A 16,439-nucleotide genomic window follows, 5' to 3' on the forward strand; every position below is an offset into this window, starting at 1 on the left:
GAACATTGCCGTCAATAATGAGAAGTCCACTGCAACCACATTTTCTCTCTGCAAAGGCAACTGCCGTTCAGTTAACCTCAATGGCTCCCCGATCCCGCAGCAAGACAATACCAAGTACGTTGGATTCACCCTAGACAGGAGGCCCCCATCTGATTAAGAAGAGGAAACAGGCTGATCAAAGCTTTCGATCCTTCTACTGGCTCATGGGTGGGGGATCGAAGCTGAGAACGTCCACAAAACTTCTCATTTACAAGGCCATAAAACGCCCAATCTGGACGTACGGCATACAGCTCTGGAGCACTGCGAGCAAGACGAATGTCCGAACTATGTTCGAAAATAGAGCCCTTCGAATCGCCACTGGGGCCCACGTCTATCATGACAATCGCACCATCCACGAGGTTCTCAATTTTCCTTGGGTCAAGGACGAGATCCAAAGAAGCAGCGCACGCTACATGCAGAGGCTCCATAATCCCCCGAACCTGTTGGCCATCTCTCTGCTGGACAACAGCGAGCAGCCCAGAAGACTAAAAGACGCACCCACTGGACCTCCCCGGGATATCCCAACCATAATCTTTAAATACCATAAGCTAAGCTTACTTACTGCTCAATTTAGTTCTCCAATATTAATATGTAAAATTGTCTATAAGTGAAGATAATGTAATGTATTGTCATGTTATAACATTTAATGGTTGTCCTTAAAGGACAGTTTATAATAAACGTTATCCTGCTATTACAAAAAAAATTTACATATAATTATAATAAAAAATACATTTTATTATAGCAATTATAAAAAGACCCTATATTTTAAAAAACAGGTTAACATTATACTATACTACTATGTTCTGAGTGTTTTTGAACATTCGGTTTAGGACGATTGGGAAGAATAGGGAAAACACGAAAAAGTTTTATTGTACAGCATAGGCCTATGCCTATGCTGAGAGCTACACACGTTTAAGACATTTCATTTCCCATATGAAAGAGCAATTCCAACAACAAAGGAGCAACGAGAGCAATGGGGCTGGGCATCCCTTATTTAGAGACACCGTTTTAAATTTTTTGGCCAATGTAGAAGGTGCATGCATCGAGTCATTGCGCATGCTTTTCTTTAAAACGGTCGAGCATTCTGATGCATTTTGGCAAATTAGTGTTAATGAATCCGAAGAATGCACTGAGTTTTTTTTTTTATTATGATTTGCTGGACATCACTTAATTGAGCCAAAATTGAGCAAAACAAACTGCTGGCGATTGTTGTCGCTCCAAATATCAAGCAACGTTGAATGATAAAATGTAACTGCAACTGCAACATTAAGTATAGCCGTTAATCGGGGTAAAATGGCTTTAAATTTAACCACTATTTGATTGTTACCAGTTCTACGTTAACAGTTCCTTATGTGATCTTTGGTGCTAAGTAAGGGGCATTGGGAATAAAACACGGGATTGTTGGATCATCTTGTTGATTTTTCAAAAAATGGATATCGAAACACGCCGTAAATAGATCGAGGACAGCCGCGATCTGAAGTGACCAACAACCAACAATTTATTAAAGTTCCTGGATACTCACTGTGAGCAATTTGAACTCAGTCAACGCCAAAGAAATTGGGATGGCAAAACTAAGCAGCCATGTTCAGGATCAGGATCATCTTCTGAGTTGATATGAGCATGTCCGTCTATCCGTATCAATATAACTGATTGATCGGAAATGGTATAACTTCGGTGTTTTTAGAGTTAGAGAGTTCAAATTTGGTGATTTTTTTGTGAAGATTCTTCAGTGTACTCCTGACTCTTTCAACATGACCATTGGCTTGACTTGCGCCCGTTCCAATTAGATGTAATTGTATTTTTTGGCTAGAACAAAATTGCACAAACTATGTGCCCGTGAAGCTCTGCCCCTGATTGGCAATTAAACGTGTTGGCACGCCAAAAATGGTGATCGAAGATTTCATTGCGTTTATACAAGTATTAGCATCTAAGGAAAAGGTGTGAAATAGATAAACGTATTTTGTAAAAGCGTCGATTTGTACAAAAATATATTCGTTACGATCGCTTTTTCCGCTCAATTTTCCTGATATATCTATATCAGGGGTGCCCAACCTCAGCATACGGCAGAGCAAACTTGAACCAGTGCAAACAATCACCAATACATTTGCACCATTTTTTTTTCATGTCAATGCACTGAAAAATAATGTTATAGTAACATTTACAAGTGGTTTTGAATAAATATAATGGTTTCAATTAACTCTTCTACACCGCTGTAGAAGAGTTAACCGCCCATATCCAGGCGGCAGCTTCTGAAGCAGCACCAAGGCCCTTCAACCGACCAAGAGCCACTGACAGGGACATCCACTTTTGAAGCCCAGAAGTCGGAGGACTCAAAATTGAAGAGCGACGACTCCAGAAAGTGCGGATGCTCTCGAGGAATCCGCTGGACAAAACCGCCTTCAATAGAGCGTCCAAATGTCTTTCAGTCACGCTGAAAAGACTAAGAAAGCAGGCCTTTGGCGGGTTCGTCGAACAACTCGAACCAGGCGACCCTCAACATAACTTATGGCGAGTCACCAAATTTATCAGACGGCCACTGAAAAGGATCCCATCTGTATAAAGAACCGACGGCAACTGGTGCAGATCGGAGATGGACAGGGCTAACGCTTTCGCCGAACACCTCGAAGGTGTCTTTACGCCTTTCGATCGCTGTTCACCGGAGGATGGTGCTGAAACTGCCCGTCTGCTAGCCGAGCCTTCCAGGGACGCCGATCCAATACGACCAGCGACTGAGGAGGAAACAGCTGAGCTCATAACCATCATGAGCAACAACAAGGCCCCGGGCGATGATGGTATCAATGCAATTGCATTAAAAATGTTACCACATCCAAGCATTTAGCTAATTACATTGATCTATAATAGATGCTTGGAAATAGGGTACTTTCCATCCACATGGAAACGTGCCCAGGTAACTATGATACCTAAGCCCGCGAAACCCGAAGCGAACCTTTTGTCCTACCGACCAATAAGTTTGTTACCAATGCTCTCCAAAATACTTGAACGAGTGTTCTTAAGCAGAGCACTGCCAGTATTTGACGAGGCTGGACTGATCCCTGACCACCAGTGTGGCTTCAGTCGGCAACACGGTACCCCAAAGAAGTGCCATTGAAACCAAGAAGTACTGCATGGCCGTCATGCTGGACGTGAAGCAGGCGTTCGACCCAGTCTGGCATCCCGGTCTACTATATAAATTAAAGACTGGCCTACCCCGACCATACTTCCAGTTCCTAAAGTCGTTCTTGGAAGACCGTAAATTTGCTGTTAGATGTGGCGAGGCCATCTCCGGTATAAGAGAAGCTCACGCTGGTGTACCCCAAGGCAGCGTTCTTGGCCCGTTGATGTACAATGCTTACACGGCCGACCTCCCTGTTCTCCAGAGGCCGACACCGCCCTCCTTATCACCGCCGATCCTTACCAAATACCAAAAACCATTTCCGGTCGTTCAGTTATATGCCAGCTCTTGGATATAGTCGGCCGATCATGATGAAATTTGGTACGTCATGCTATTTTGCCAAAAATAGCATTTATAAAAAATCTCCGAACTCTCAAACTCTAAAAACAATCTAAAAACAGCTATAGGATAGATTCAGCCAGAAAGAAAGGTCTTTCTTTTGGTAAGAAATGACGCCTATAGTCAAGTTTCCCGACTATATTATACCCGATACTCATCTTTTTCACCCACAATTTAAAAAACCTTTGAAATTTATGTTTTAGGGGGAGGTTCTTCTGGATTTTTTTGAAAAAATCTATTTTTTTTTTTTTTTTTTTATTTTTTTTTTTTTTTTTTTTTTATTAAAATGAAAGTTAAATTTGTGTAGAATATACGTGCCAAGGGATATTTCGAAGCGACGAGTATTTCTTGAGCTAGAGAAAGCTATCTAAGAAAGCTATCTAAAGGCAAAGTTTCTAAAAACTTTAAATATGTTTTTCTCGGAACCATGTTTTCAAACCTCTTGTCGCGCACAGGGCTCGTTCTATTGATCCGATTTGCTTCATTCAAAAAATGTTTAAAAGTACACACTTTTTTGTATGCCTTATACCTAAAATTGGCATACAAAATTGTTTATGTATAATTTTTAAACGAGATTTAAGTAAAAAAAAAAAAAAAGGAAAATATGTCAATTTTTTTTTTAAACGTCCATGAAATTGGTTTATTTTTACCAAAATTAATTGTTGTTAGGTATAAGGCATAGGAAATTCCATCAATTTTAATAAATTATATACATTTCTAATTTAAGTTCACTACCAGCGGCCCTACACTCGACAAAGCAGAAAAATAGAGCTCTACAAGATCCGCCATTTTGAAGCCGCCATTTTGAATTTCCTGAATATTGAAAATTTTTTTTAATCGTTAATAAACAACGAATCTAAAGTTCAAAAGCATAAGTTCGTATGTCTTTTCATTTTCCCGCAATCCATTCTCAAAGTTTGCTTAATTTTCGGAAAAATCCAAAAGAACCTCCCCTTAAGGGTATGGATTCTCAGGAACAAATTTTTGTTGCATACTTTCGGAAAAACAACAACAACAACAATAGCAAAACAACAACAAACACACAAAACTAAATTTAAAAATGGTTCCAAAATTTTAGCCCGTTTTTATGGGAAATTGTACATACAATACATACATATTTAGATATATCTCCTCTAAAAATGGCCCGATTTGAAATTTGTTTTTCAAATATATATTAGCTATAGAAATCAAAAGTTTTTCAAAAAACCTTTCTGTAATGGCGCTACAGAAATTCGCAATTTCCAAAAAAGAAAAGAGACGGGAGGGGGCGTGGAAAAAATGTAAAACAAACTTGAACTGCAGGGGCATTGTCGGAATCTCCACGCAAAGTCCTCTATCGGTTATAGTCTCTGAGATCCACGCGTTCGGACGGACACGTGAACATGACTATATCGAAATATATGGAAAATTGTACATACAATACATACATATGTAGATATATCTCCTCTAAAAATGGCCCGATTTGAAATTTGTTTTTCAAATATATATTAGCTATAGAAATCAAAAGTTTTTCAAAAAACCTTTCTGTAATGGCGCTACAGAAATTCGCAATTTCCAAAAAAGAAAAGAGACGGGAGGGGGCGTGGAAAAAATTTAAAACAAACTTGAACTGCAGGGGCATTGTCGGAATCTCCACGCAAAGTCCTCTATCGGTTATAGTCTCTGAGATCCACGCGTTCGGACGGACACGTGAACATGACTATATCGACTCGGCTGCACCTTTTTCGGATACCTTTTGCTCGTGTTATTTACTGACCCTTTTATCAAGAGCAAGCTCCGAAAGTGTCTTTTGCGTATATATGCGTGACATTGAGTGTGGTGCACGATGTGCGACGATCTTCGAACGTCACTAGACTATGAATTTTGCCTACGAATTGTATTTTTTTGACCATATAAAATTAAAATCACCGCATTTGGGTTTGCTGGCTCAGGTCGTGATGGCTACACCGGAAACACAGGTGTCTGTGGAAAGAGGCGTTACAGCGCTTAATTATATTAATTCTCTATTAATTGTCAAGCTAAATTGTAAATAATAATTAATGTTAATAAAAATAACAATTATCAAAAAAATGTAAAAATTATAAATTATTTACATTATAAAATGTAAATTAAAATCTGTGGGTGTGTTAGGGATCAGCGAAAGCAAAAATGAAAATGGCATAGTAGCTGAATAGATAGACAGGCTGTACAAAAATGGATATTTGCTAATGTATGTATCATACAAATATACATACATATATAAAAATACACTAATAAATCATCTTTCGTTCATCTTACGCTCATATCCTCATTGAATGTTTTCTGTTTTTCAGTCTCTGAAAGGAGCACCATGAAGAAAGTTGGTCTGCGCTTTTATTGATCTTTATGTGTGTCACACATTGAAATACACGAGGGCATGTGTGCGCCCCAGTGCAATATATGAAATTTGACCATTTTTTCAGGCCAAAAAACATTTTTTGAAAGTTAAATGATTTAAATAATTTTAACTGCATATCCTTCACAATAGATTAGTTTTTAATGTTGCATACCAGAAATTTTCATAGATGGCGCCACTGCGAAGAAATCAGCTCAACTGACCAAAACTAGAATCTGTACTAGGTTTCTGCTTTTTATCTTCAAAAACACGAAAGTAGCGTCATTTTCGATCGTTCAGTTATATGGCAGCTATAGGATATAGTCGGCCAATCCGGGCCGTCCGATCCGACTTATATCCTGCGTGCAAAGGAATAAAGGGTGCGTGCAGAGTTTCAAGACGATAGCTTCAAAACTGAGAGACTAGTTCGCGTAGAAACGGACAGACGGACAGACGGACATGCTCATATCAACTCAGGAGGTGATCCTGATCAAGAATATATATACTTTATAGGGTCGGAGACGTCTCCTTCACTACGTTGCGTACTTTTGACCAAAATTATGTTACCCTCTGCAAGGGACTATGTGGAATTTGACACGTTTCAGTGGCCAAAATATAATTTTTTAAACTAAAAAGGTATGGTACAGTGATGGTTATTACTAGAGGAAAGTATTTTGAAAAGTGAGCGTTTAAACCCACCACAAAAATCGGAAAACAACAAATATTTAAAGCAATTTTCATGTTCAGCAATTTTTGACCTATTTCAAATGTGTCTGCCAATTTGGTCCAGATTGGAAAATAAAGTAATTGAAGAAGAAAACAATATTTTTTTTGTATTAATCTGTGTATTCATTTTAAACTTCGTCATTGTCATCAATATATATTGTCGTCTTCCCTAATATCATGTCAATATCATTTAGACTCAAAAGTTTCTCGAAAAAGCTCTTTTGCTTACGCCACACTTCTAGCAGTTCTGCATTGCTGATCAAGATGATTGCTTCCTAATAATTCAAATAACGCAAAAAACAGAAAAAATCGCACAAAAATTCTATTATTTTGCAATCATATTAATCATTTTGTATTCATATTATTTTGTAAAATTTGTGGTGATAAATTCTTACTTTGGATTAGGTTTTGTTTTTCCATTCTTTTTTGCGTGATAACGTAACCACTATTTGTTAAAACATTTGGCAGGATGACATTCTGCATTTCTTCAACATCTTGACCTCGTGCTATTGATGGGTTCACCATTTGATAGGTATCGTTCTGAGGATGCTGGTGGTTAGTTTGAGAGCCCAATTGTTGTAGCAACTTTTTAAAAGCCTCTGCATCTCTTGAACCTGATTTCTTCGCATGCTCTGTTGGAGGCATAGGAGTTGATATTTGACACGAATACTCAGTACTCATATCAAGCTTAGTCATTTGAGCTTCCAAGTCTTTGACATTTGGAATACCTAAAATAAAAAGGAACATTCATTCATATTTTGTGGCCTAAGTCGCAAAGATGTTATTAATGAAACTTACCCAGCATATCTTGAAAATGTGGCTCTTGAATAGATGCATCATTATTATTTTTATTTTCTTTGTGTCGAAACCAATGGCTGAAGCGAGATGTTCCTTTTGTTTCTCCCTTTTCATTGCCGTCATTATTCTGTATTAATTATATACAACATATTTTTATATATTTTAAACTATAAAATTTAATAAAATAAGAAGTTTAATAAGAGAAATAAAGTTTTAATTTCACAAGGACAAAAAAAAACAGCAGAGCCGAAGTTTATATACCCTTGCAGTTAAAACCGGATATATATCGCAAACATCGGATATAGTTGGCCGATCCTTATGGGAATAGGAATATATAATCCAATTTATTACAATACAAAATCTAAAAAAAGTCCCAAACTTCTATCTTCAAAAATACGAAAGTTGATATTTCTACCAAATACCATTTCCGATCGTTCAGTTATATGGCAGCTATGGGATATAGTCGGCCGATCCTAATGAAATTTGATAGGTTGGATCAACTGACCAAAAATATAATCTGTATTAAATTCCAGCTTTCTATCTTCAAAACACGAAAGTTGGGTCATTTCCGATCGTTCAGTCATATGGCAGCTATAGGATATAGTCGGCCGATCCGGGCCGATCCGGGCCGTTCCGACTTATATACTGCGTGCAAAGGAAAGAAGGGTGTGTGCAAAGTTTCAAGACGATAGCTTTAAAACTGAGAGACTAGTTCGCGTAGAAATAGACAGACGGACAGACGGACATGCTCATATCAACTCAGGAGGTGATCCTGATCAAGAATATATATACTTTATAGGGTCGGAGATGTCTCCTTCACTGCGTTGCACACTTTTGACCAAAATTATAATACCCTCTGCAAGGGTATAAAAATATAGTTCACCTTCGACAGTCTAACCGATCGGTCGTGTTCTTCCGCGAGACGTCTACGTAGCGCAGCTTCAAAACAACAACACAAGCACAAAGCAAACGAAATCTTATCTCTACTCCAACTGGAGCGACGGACAATTTTGGCAGAATTTAAGTGGACTTAAAGTTTGTTGACCCCACAATGCTGGACCCTCCAGATATCTGTAGAAAACACCCTCCAGACGGTATATATTTGGTTGCAACCAGAACGGACGAAGATTCCCAGCCCCTGGCTGCAATCTGCCCGTTCATTATTAAGAAGACAATCGACAATACTATTCAAGGTGAAGTTTCAAGTTGTAAGAAAACCAAAGACGGCAATTTACTGATTAAGACTAAAAACTTATTACAAGCCGAAAAACTTAAGAAACTCGTCAGTATGCTTTCCAACACTCCATATGTCGATGTCCCCATTAAAATATCTGAACACCGAAGTCTTAACTCGAGTATTGGGATAATATATTCGAACGATTTGCGAGGAATTGATGAAAAAGTCATCTTGGACAACCTAAAGTCGCAAAAAGTTGAAAGAGTCGAGAAAATATATAAATATATTCCCAACCAGGTTCTCAATAAAACTCCACAAAACGAAACGGGTCTAATAAAAATCTCATTTAAGCTAACCCATCTGCCAGACTTTCTCTATATTGGCTATGAGAGAGTTGAAGTGCGTACATTTATACCGCGTCCTATGCGTTGCAACAACTGCTTTAGGTTTGGTCATACCGCGAAATTCTGCAAAAACACACCAACATGCGCCAACTGTGGTCTCGATGCCCACGTTAACTATGAGAACTCAGAAATTTGCCAAAACAAGCCGAATTGCATAAATTGCTCCCTTAAAAACTCCCAACATCTGACCACCATGCCCGCAACAAGGACTGCCCTGTCTTCCTGTCGAACAAGGAAGTCCAGGCCATTAGGACTCTACATAAAGTTGACAATAGGACAGCCTGGTCCATATACAACAGAAGACACCACGATGGATCTCTCTACTCGTCAGCAGCCAAATCCAATCTAGCCAACTCAAACCAAACGTCAACAAGGAAAACAATAAGCTATGCCCCAAATGAATTTGAAACACCAACATCCAGGAACCTCGACCCAGACCCAGACGAACCTATGTCATCCAGCTCGGAAACTCCCTGCACTTCCCTCACCGGCAAAAATCCTTCCGCTTAACACAACAAATAGAACCAAAAGGCTTTTTAAAAATGATCAGAGCGCAATTATCACCATATCTAAACTTAAATCCCTTGCCTCAATTGAAACTAAAACAGCACAGTAACAATCATAATGACCCTAAAACTTACCTGAATGGATACCTGAACAATTACAACGAACTGCAAGTCCTGATTAAACGCTTTACTCCAAAAATCATTTCACTTCAAGAAACCCACATAACGTACACCCAACCAATCCCTATTCCAGTTAACTACAATATTTACTACACAGCCTCGCACAGCCCGGATGGCGGCGCGGCAATTTTAATTCACAAATCTATACAGCACAAATCCATCCCTCTTTAGAGCACAGTTGATTCCATTGCATTGGAATTTCAGTCTGTAAAAAAAATTAATATAATAGCATCCTATATACCTCCTAACAAAAAATTCAACCAAATAGATCTCCATTTAATTTTACCACCAGGAAACTCCCAAAATCTAATTACAGGAGACTTCAACAGCTGGAATACCAGCTGGGGATCCCCAACAATTAATCTGAGGGGAAGAATATTAGGAAAATTCATTCTGGATAACAACTTTATTATCCTTAACAACGGACAACCCACGCATTTCTCAACACATAGGACCTTTACACATATTGACTTGGCATTGTGTTCACCTGAACTTAAAGTATATTGCGACTTCAAAATCAGTGACTCCCTCCAAGGAAGCGATCACTTCCCAATCACCATCGAAATTTTCCCGAAAAATCAGAGAGCAAGTCAAAACTTTGTACAACGATTCGTTACTAGCAGAGCTGATTGGGAAAAATTCGAGATGCTAACTGAAGACCTGAACAATAAAATACCAATGTCACTAAACATTAATCAGGAAGCAGGGAATATCAAGAAAATTATTTTGCAAAGTGCATACAAGAGCATTCCACACACGAGACCACCTAACACCCACCACAATGTTCCTTGGTGGAACAAAAAACTGGAAGGTCTGAAAAAGGAAAAATTTAAAGCCCGGAGAACATTCAATAGAGATATGTCCAACGACAACCTCATCCATTATAAAAAAAATGAACGCAACATTCAGGAGGGAATTAAAATTGAGTAAAGCCAACAGCCTATTTAAATTGACTTCGGCAATCCTCAGTCCAAACCGAAAGCAATTTGGAATAATAGAAAAAAGCTCTGTGGACAACAGCAGTAGCGATTTGCTCACCAGCTCCGAAGATATTTCTGAAGCCTTCGCAAGCTATTGGTCACTCCGTTCAGAAGACTCCCAATTCTTCAACCTTTACATTGAATAAAAAAATAATCTAAATACGCCAAAACTTTTTATCTCCCCCACACAAAACTGCAGCGTTCATGGAACAGGATATAAACTTCCTAGAGTTCTCATCGGCACTAAATAACTTAAAGGGTCACACCCCAGGTCAAGATAAGATTAACTATGACATGATACGACACGTCGCTGAATCACTGAAAATGAGAATTATCCGCTTTTTCAACAACATTTTAAAATCTTTTATTCCTCAATCGTACAAATAAGCACAATTATACCTTTCCACAAACAAGGTGCAGACAATACCATGACGGAATCATATAGACCTAACTCCCACAACCCATGTTTATCTAAAACACTTGACAAAATAATCTCAAAACGGCTATGGTGGTTTGCTACAACCAACAAGCTACTGAACAGCCGTCAACTCGGATTTAAAAAAGGGAAATCTGCAATGGATTCTGCAGACGCTCTAATTAGCAGAGCCCTCTCTGAAAAAAGACACATATCCATTATATCTCTTGACTTCGCAACAGGATTTGAAAAAATAGGATTGCATACCATCACAAATCATGGGGCTGCGGCCCATTAATTATTAAATACGTGATGAACTTCATGTCAAAAAGGAAAATAAGAGTTCGTGCCAATGATAACCCCTCAAGGACACACCCACTCCATAATGGCATTCCGCAGGGATCTCCCCTTTCGGTAGTACTTTTTCTCATTGCGTTTAACAGTCTCTCAGATATAATCGACAAGCACAAGGAACTTAAACACACAGCTTATGCGGACGATTTTAACATCTAATACATCATCGATTAATACCATTGAAAAAAGAAAAAAACATTTCAATCAACTTCGACATGCTGTTTACTGAAATCAATGAATGGTGCCAAAAATCCGGTGCAATGCTTTCAATTTCAAAATGCAAACACATCCACATTTGCTGGAAAAAACAATGTTCATGCCAGGTCTCTACACAATCCGCAATTATAAACACAGTTAACGAACTAACTATTCTAGGTCTGTCCTTCAACACAAAATACAAATTCAAACCCCACTTCAAAAAATTACACAAATCACTACAGAAATCATCAAATATAATAAAATGCCTTAAGTAAATAACAAAAAATGTAACTACGAAAAACAAAAAATAAAATAAATGAGCCAGCCGAAAGCCTTAGTAGCTATGGCTGCAACGCCCCCCCCTGTAGCTTTAGTTTTAACTTTAAGCTAACAGAATGTAAATAAATAAATAAATAATAAAATGCCTTTCCAGCGGAAAATACAACAGCCACCCCAATACCCTTGTTCAAATCTTCAAAAGCCTATGTATTTCCAAAATTGATTACGCTTTACCGATATACGGTAACTCCTCTAAGTCACTTATAAAACCAATTAAAACGCTAATTAACTCAATCTTGCGAACATCTCTGGGAGCCTTCTGCTCTACACCCACTTTCAATCTATACCTGGAATCTAACATCGAACCATTAGAAATCAAAATCGAACACTTACAAATAAAAACAATTAACACTATCATGCACGCAAACGACACACCTCTAAGAAAAATTATCCAACGGATAACCAAAAATAACACAAAAAAATATCGAACCTCAACGGTCGACCGCTGCATTTCCCTAAGTCTAAAGCTAGAACTTCCAACCTCTCTTCCTCATAAGCCTAAACCGATATTACCGCCCTGGTTTCTATATATCAATCTAATAGATACCCGACTAAGCCGACTAAAAAAATTTGACACAAACAAGGACATATTTGTCCAACAATTTCTGGAAATGAAACACCAGCTAATGAGGAAGAACTTCACGCTTCTGTTCACAGATGGATCCTTGAACAAGGAAATAATTGGCTTTGCGGTAACGACAGAAGATGATACCCGTAAACAAGCTGTCCTCCCAAGCTACTCAACAGTCTATACGGCAGAGGCGATTGGTATTCTTGAAGCCATAAAAATAGCAGTCAAGATTAGAGGGAAATTCTGCATCTGCTCAGATTCCCTATCCACATTGGAAGCAATAGCCAACAAAAACAATTCCAGCTTTTATGTAACGTCAATCCGCGACCTTCTGTTAAAACATAAAAATAAAATCAAACTCCTATGGGTCCCCAGCCACGTCGGAATCAAGGGCAACGAAAATGCCGATGCAGCAGCGAAAGGAGCGACCATCGCTCCACTATTTTCTACAACAAATGTTAACCGTGGAGACATCAACAAACAATTAAAATCTGAGTCCCTTTAAAAAAAAAACCTATAATCTTGCAAAAATCATCGCAGTGGTACCAACAAATTAATCCTGAAGCAATAAGCATAGCCGACTACAGTAAAACTGCACAGACCTCCAACCTCCCAAGAAGAGAGATTACCAAAATAACCCGGCTTCGACTTGGCCACACCAGACTCACCCACGAACATCGCTTCTCACAGATACCAAACTATCAATGCCAGTTCTGCACCACGGACTCCATATGAATCTCCCATATCCTTGACGACTGCCCCGCCCTACAAACACATAGAACAAATTTTCCAAATTTTAAACTCTCGGAACTATTAATTGACCCTAACCCTGCAAACCTCCAGCTAATTCTAAACTTCCTTAAATCAGCTAACCTTTTGCATCTCATATAACTTTATATGTTATTAGATTTATAAATAATTTAAGTGTAAATAACTTGTTACCATAATCATTATTTTTTATAAGTTTAATTTATAAGCAAATATGTATGTAACACCTTCCGGCCGAAAGCCACCGCAGCTATGGCCGATCCCCATCTGTACCTTAAGTTTGCAACTTTTGAGTGCAGAGTACAATAAATAAATAAATAAATAGAGTGCCCTTTTCTTTCTGCGTAATTCACTTTTTAAGATCACAACCTCAGGCTCGCCAACATGGAGTGGTTCGATGTTTGCAGATCTGATGCGATCAAATGTGTCAATACGCAATATTGGCTAGGTACAAAGTTTCTATAGCTGGTTCTGTATTTGAAGCCGAGAAAAAGCATGCGAGAAAAAGCAGTCGAAGCAACAGTTTAAAGGACGTATTCCACAGATCATTGGATACATCAGACCCTATAATATCATCGGTTAACCTAGCCAACCGTATCAAACAACAAAACAGATTTCTTCTTCCAAAAGAAGTATTAGAATTGCTCGACAGTCCCTTAAGGTGCGCTGATGATGTTTGAAAATATTGATGACGATGTACTTGAGTTCAGGGATATGGAACTTGAGACCGAAAAAGATGTTGATTAGGTGCGCATGTGAAACAGTTTAGATTATATTTTACCTTTCAGGCCTTTTTATACCCTTGCAGAGGGTATTATAATTTTGGTCAAAAGTGTGCAACGCAGTGAAGGAGACATCTCCGACCCTATAAAGTATATATATTCTTGATCAGGATCACCTCCTGAGTTGATATGAGCATGTCCGTCTGTCCGTCTGTCCGTCTGTCCGTCTGTCTGTCCGTCTGTCTGTTTCTACGCGAACTAGTCTCTCAGTTTTAAAGCTATCGTCTTGAAACTTTGCACACACCCTTCTTTCCTTTGCTCGCAGTATATAAGTCGGAACGGCCCGGATCGGCCGACTATATCCTATAGCTGCCATATAACTGATTGATCGGAAATGGTATAACTTTGGTGTTTTTAGAGTTAGAGAGTTCAAATTTGACATGTGAGCTATATTTGGCAAAACATTACGTCATGCCAAATTTCATAAGGATCGGCCGACTATATCCTATAGCTGCCATATAACTGAACGATCGGAAATGACCCAACTTTCGTGTTTTTGAAGATAGAAAGCTGGAACTTAGTACAGATTTAATTCTTGGTCAGTTGATCCAACCTACCAAATTTCATTAGGATCGGCCGACTATATCCCATAGCTGCCATATAACTGAACGATCGGAAATGGTATTTGGTAGAAATATCAACTTTCGTATTTTTGAAGATAGAAGTTTGGGACTTTTTTTAGATTTTGTTTTGTAATAAATTGGATTATATATTCCTATTCCCATAAGGATCGGCCAACTATATCCGATGTTTGCGATATATATCCGGTTTTAACTGCAAGGGTATATAAACTTCGGCTCCGCCCGAAGTTAGCTTTCCTTTCTTGTTAATAATAATTATTATTATTATTATTATTATTGTTCATTTTTATGTTATTTTTTTTGTTATCTACTTTTATATAACTTTGGAAGACATAAAATTTAGTTCCGCCCAGAGGGGGCGGTGCCGCGCCTATTTTCTCAAAATATGTTCCTTAGCTTACTCAACCTAAATCAAAAAACAGAACCCAAATATTTTGTTTCGTTTAGAAGTTATTAATTTTGGCCAGAAAAAGTGGTCATCCGGCCTATAGTGCAACGGTTCAATGGTTCAGGTGATGTTTCAATTTCTGATAGTGGCACTTTTCCTGACGATCCCTGACGAAAATGGTCCCAGCTGGCTCATTTTGGAATTTCAGAGCATGACAATGCGGACATTCCTTGTCCATAGCACCAATTGCCACTTTTAAGTGAGCAAAATACTCAACATAGGCTCATACTGGAATGCTTGACGCAGGAATGAATCAGATATAAATGTTCAATGCACCTGTTGTCGTTGTTGGTCATTTGTTCTGCGCCTATTGACTGTGAAACGGCGTGATTGTCGTTGTTCTAATCTTTTGACTTCATTGCGTTCAGCTCGTGTATCTTCTGGCTCTTCTTGATGCAATGGCGCTATTTAACATGTGAATCAGTATTTTGTTGCTGGATTTGTTCATCGGTTATTTCGGATCTTCTATTTTGTATGTTTCGATATCTAATTGTATCATGGCTCAAATCACCCCCTTTGTATTTTCTTGGCATACTGTACAAAACACTCATGAATAGAATTAATGTTTTTACCAATGATGAGGGATTTTTCCCCAGTTTAAATTGAGTTAAAATGCTATAGTAGCGTAAGTTTGCCAGTGTGATGAGATAGTAACTCACTTTATATGCGATTTTTGGTATGTCGAACATTTTTGGATTTAAGACGATGAAAAATAGATGTTGGCGGATTCTCGGACCTACTCAATACGCTCACAAAATTTCATGAGAATCGGTTTAGCCGTTTTGGATAAGTATGATAACAAAAACTGTGACACGAAAATTGTATATATAAGATTACAAATAATGCATAGCTTCTTACTTAAACATTTTCTGCGAAGAATAAATTTAACTCTTTAAGTCGACCGTTTTGTCAGAAAGAAAAACAAGAATGAATTTCTTGCAGTGAAAAGTTTTCGGCAATCCAACATTTTGTTGTTCGAATTAGTCGGATTCGGATTAGTCATGAGGAGAATAGGAAAACACGAAAACTTGTTATTGTAATTGCCCTTTGCCTATGCTGGGAGCAACTTGGGATTTACCATATGAAAAAGCAATCCAACAACCAAGGAGGAACGAGAGTAATGGGACTGGGCACCCTTGTATTAGAGGGTTCAAATGCAGATTTAAAATTTTTAAATTAAGAGCAGTTATAATTTTAAAAATTTTAAAAATAATAGTTATAAAAAAATATTTGATTATTAAATGTGTGTTATGGTTAATGTGTGCTTTACATAAATTTGTTAAGGGGTTATATACCTTTTTTGTCGAAG

General features: G+C 38.1%; 1 protein-coding gene and 1 long non-coding RNA gene across 5 annotated transcripts in view; one reads left to right on the forward strand and one right to left on the reverse strand.

The window, feature by feature from the left end:
- The window catches only part of LOC108120250 (uncharacterized), a 162,532-nt gene that overhangs the window by 133,789 nt on the left and 12,304 nt on the right, over positions 1-16,439 (forward strand). The window lies entirely within an intron of this gene.
- The window catches only part of 4E-T (eIF4E-Transporter), a 45,069-nt gene that overhangs the window by 6,205 nt on the left and 22,425 nt on the right, over positions 1-16,439 (reverse strand). For all 4 annotated transcript variants that reach the window (XM_043213608.2, XM_070282453.1, XM_070282452.1 and 1 more), the window contains exons 3-4: positions 7,428-7,554; positions 7,025-7,357 (exon numbers count right to left, since the gene is read on the reverse strand). In XM_043213608.2, coding sequence (XP_043069543.1) covers positions 7,025-7,357; positions 7,428-7,554 — 460 coding nt within the window. The remainder of the gene's footprint in view (positions 1-7,024; positions 7,358-7,427; positions 7,555-16,439) is intronic.

Source organism: Drosophila bipectinata, chromosome 4, assembly GCF_030179905.1.
Source record: "Drosophila bipectinata strain 14024-0381.07 chromosome 4, DbipHiC1v2, whole genome shotgun sequence".
NCBI classification, from domain to species: Eukaryota; Metazoa; Arthropoda; class Insecta; order Diptera; family Drosophilidae; genus Drosophila; species Drosophila bipectinata.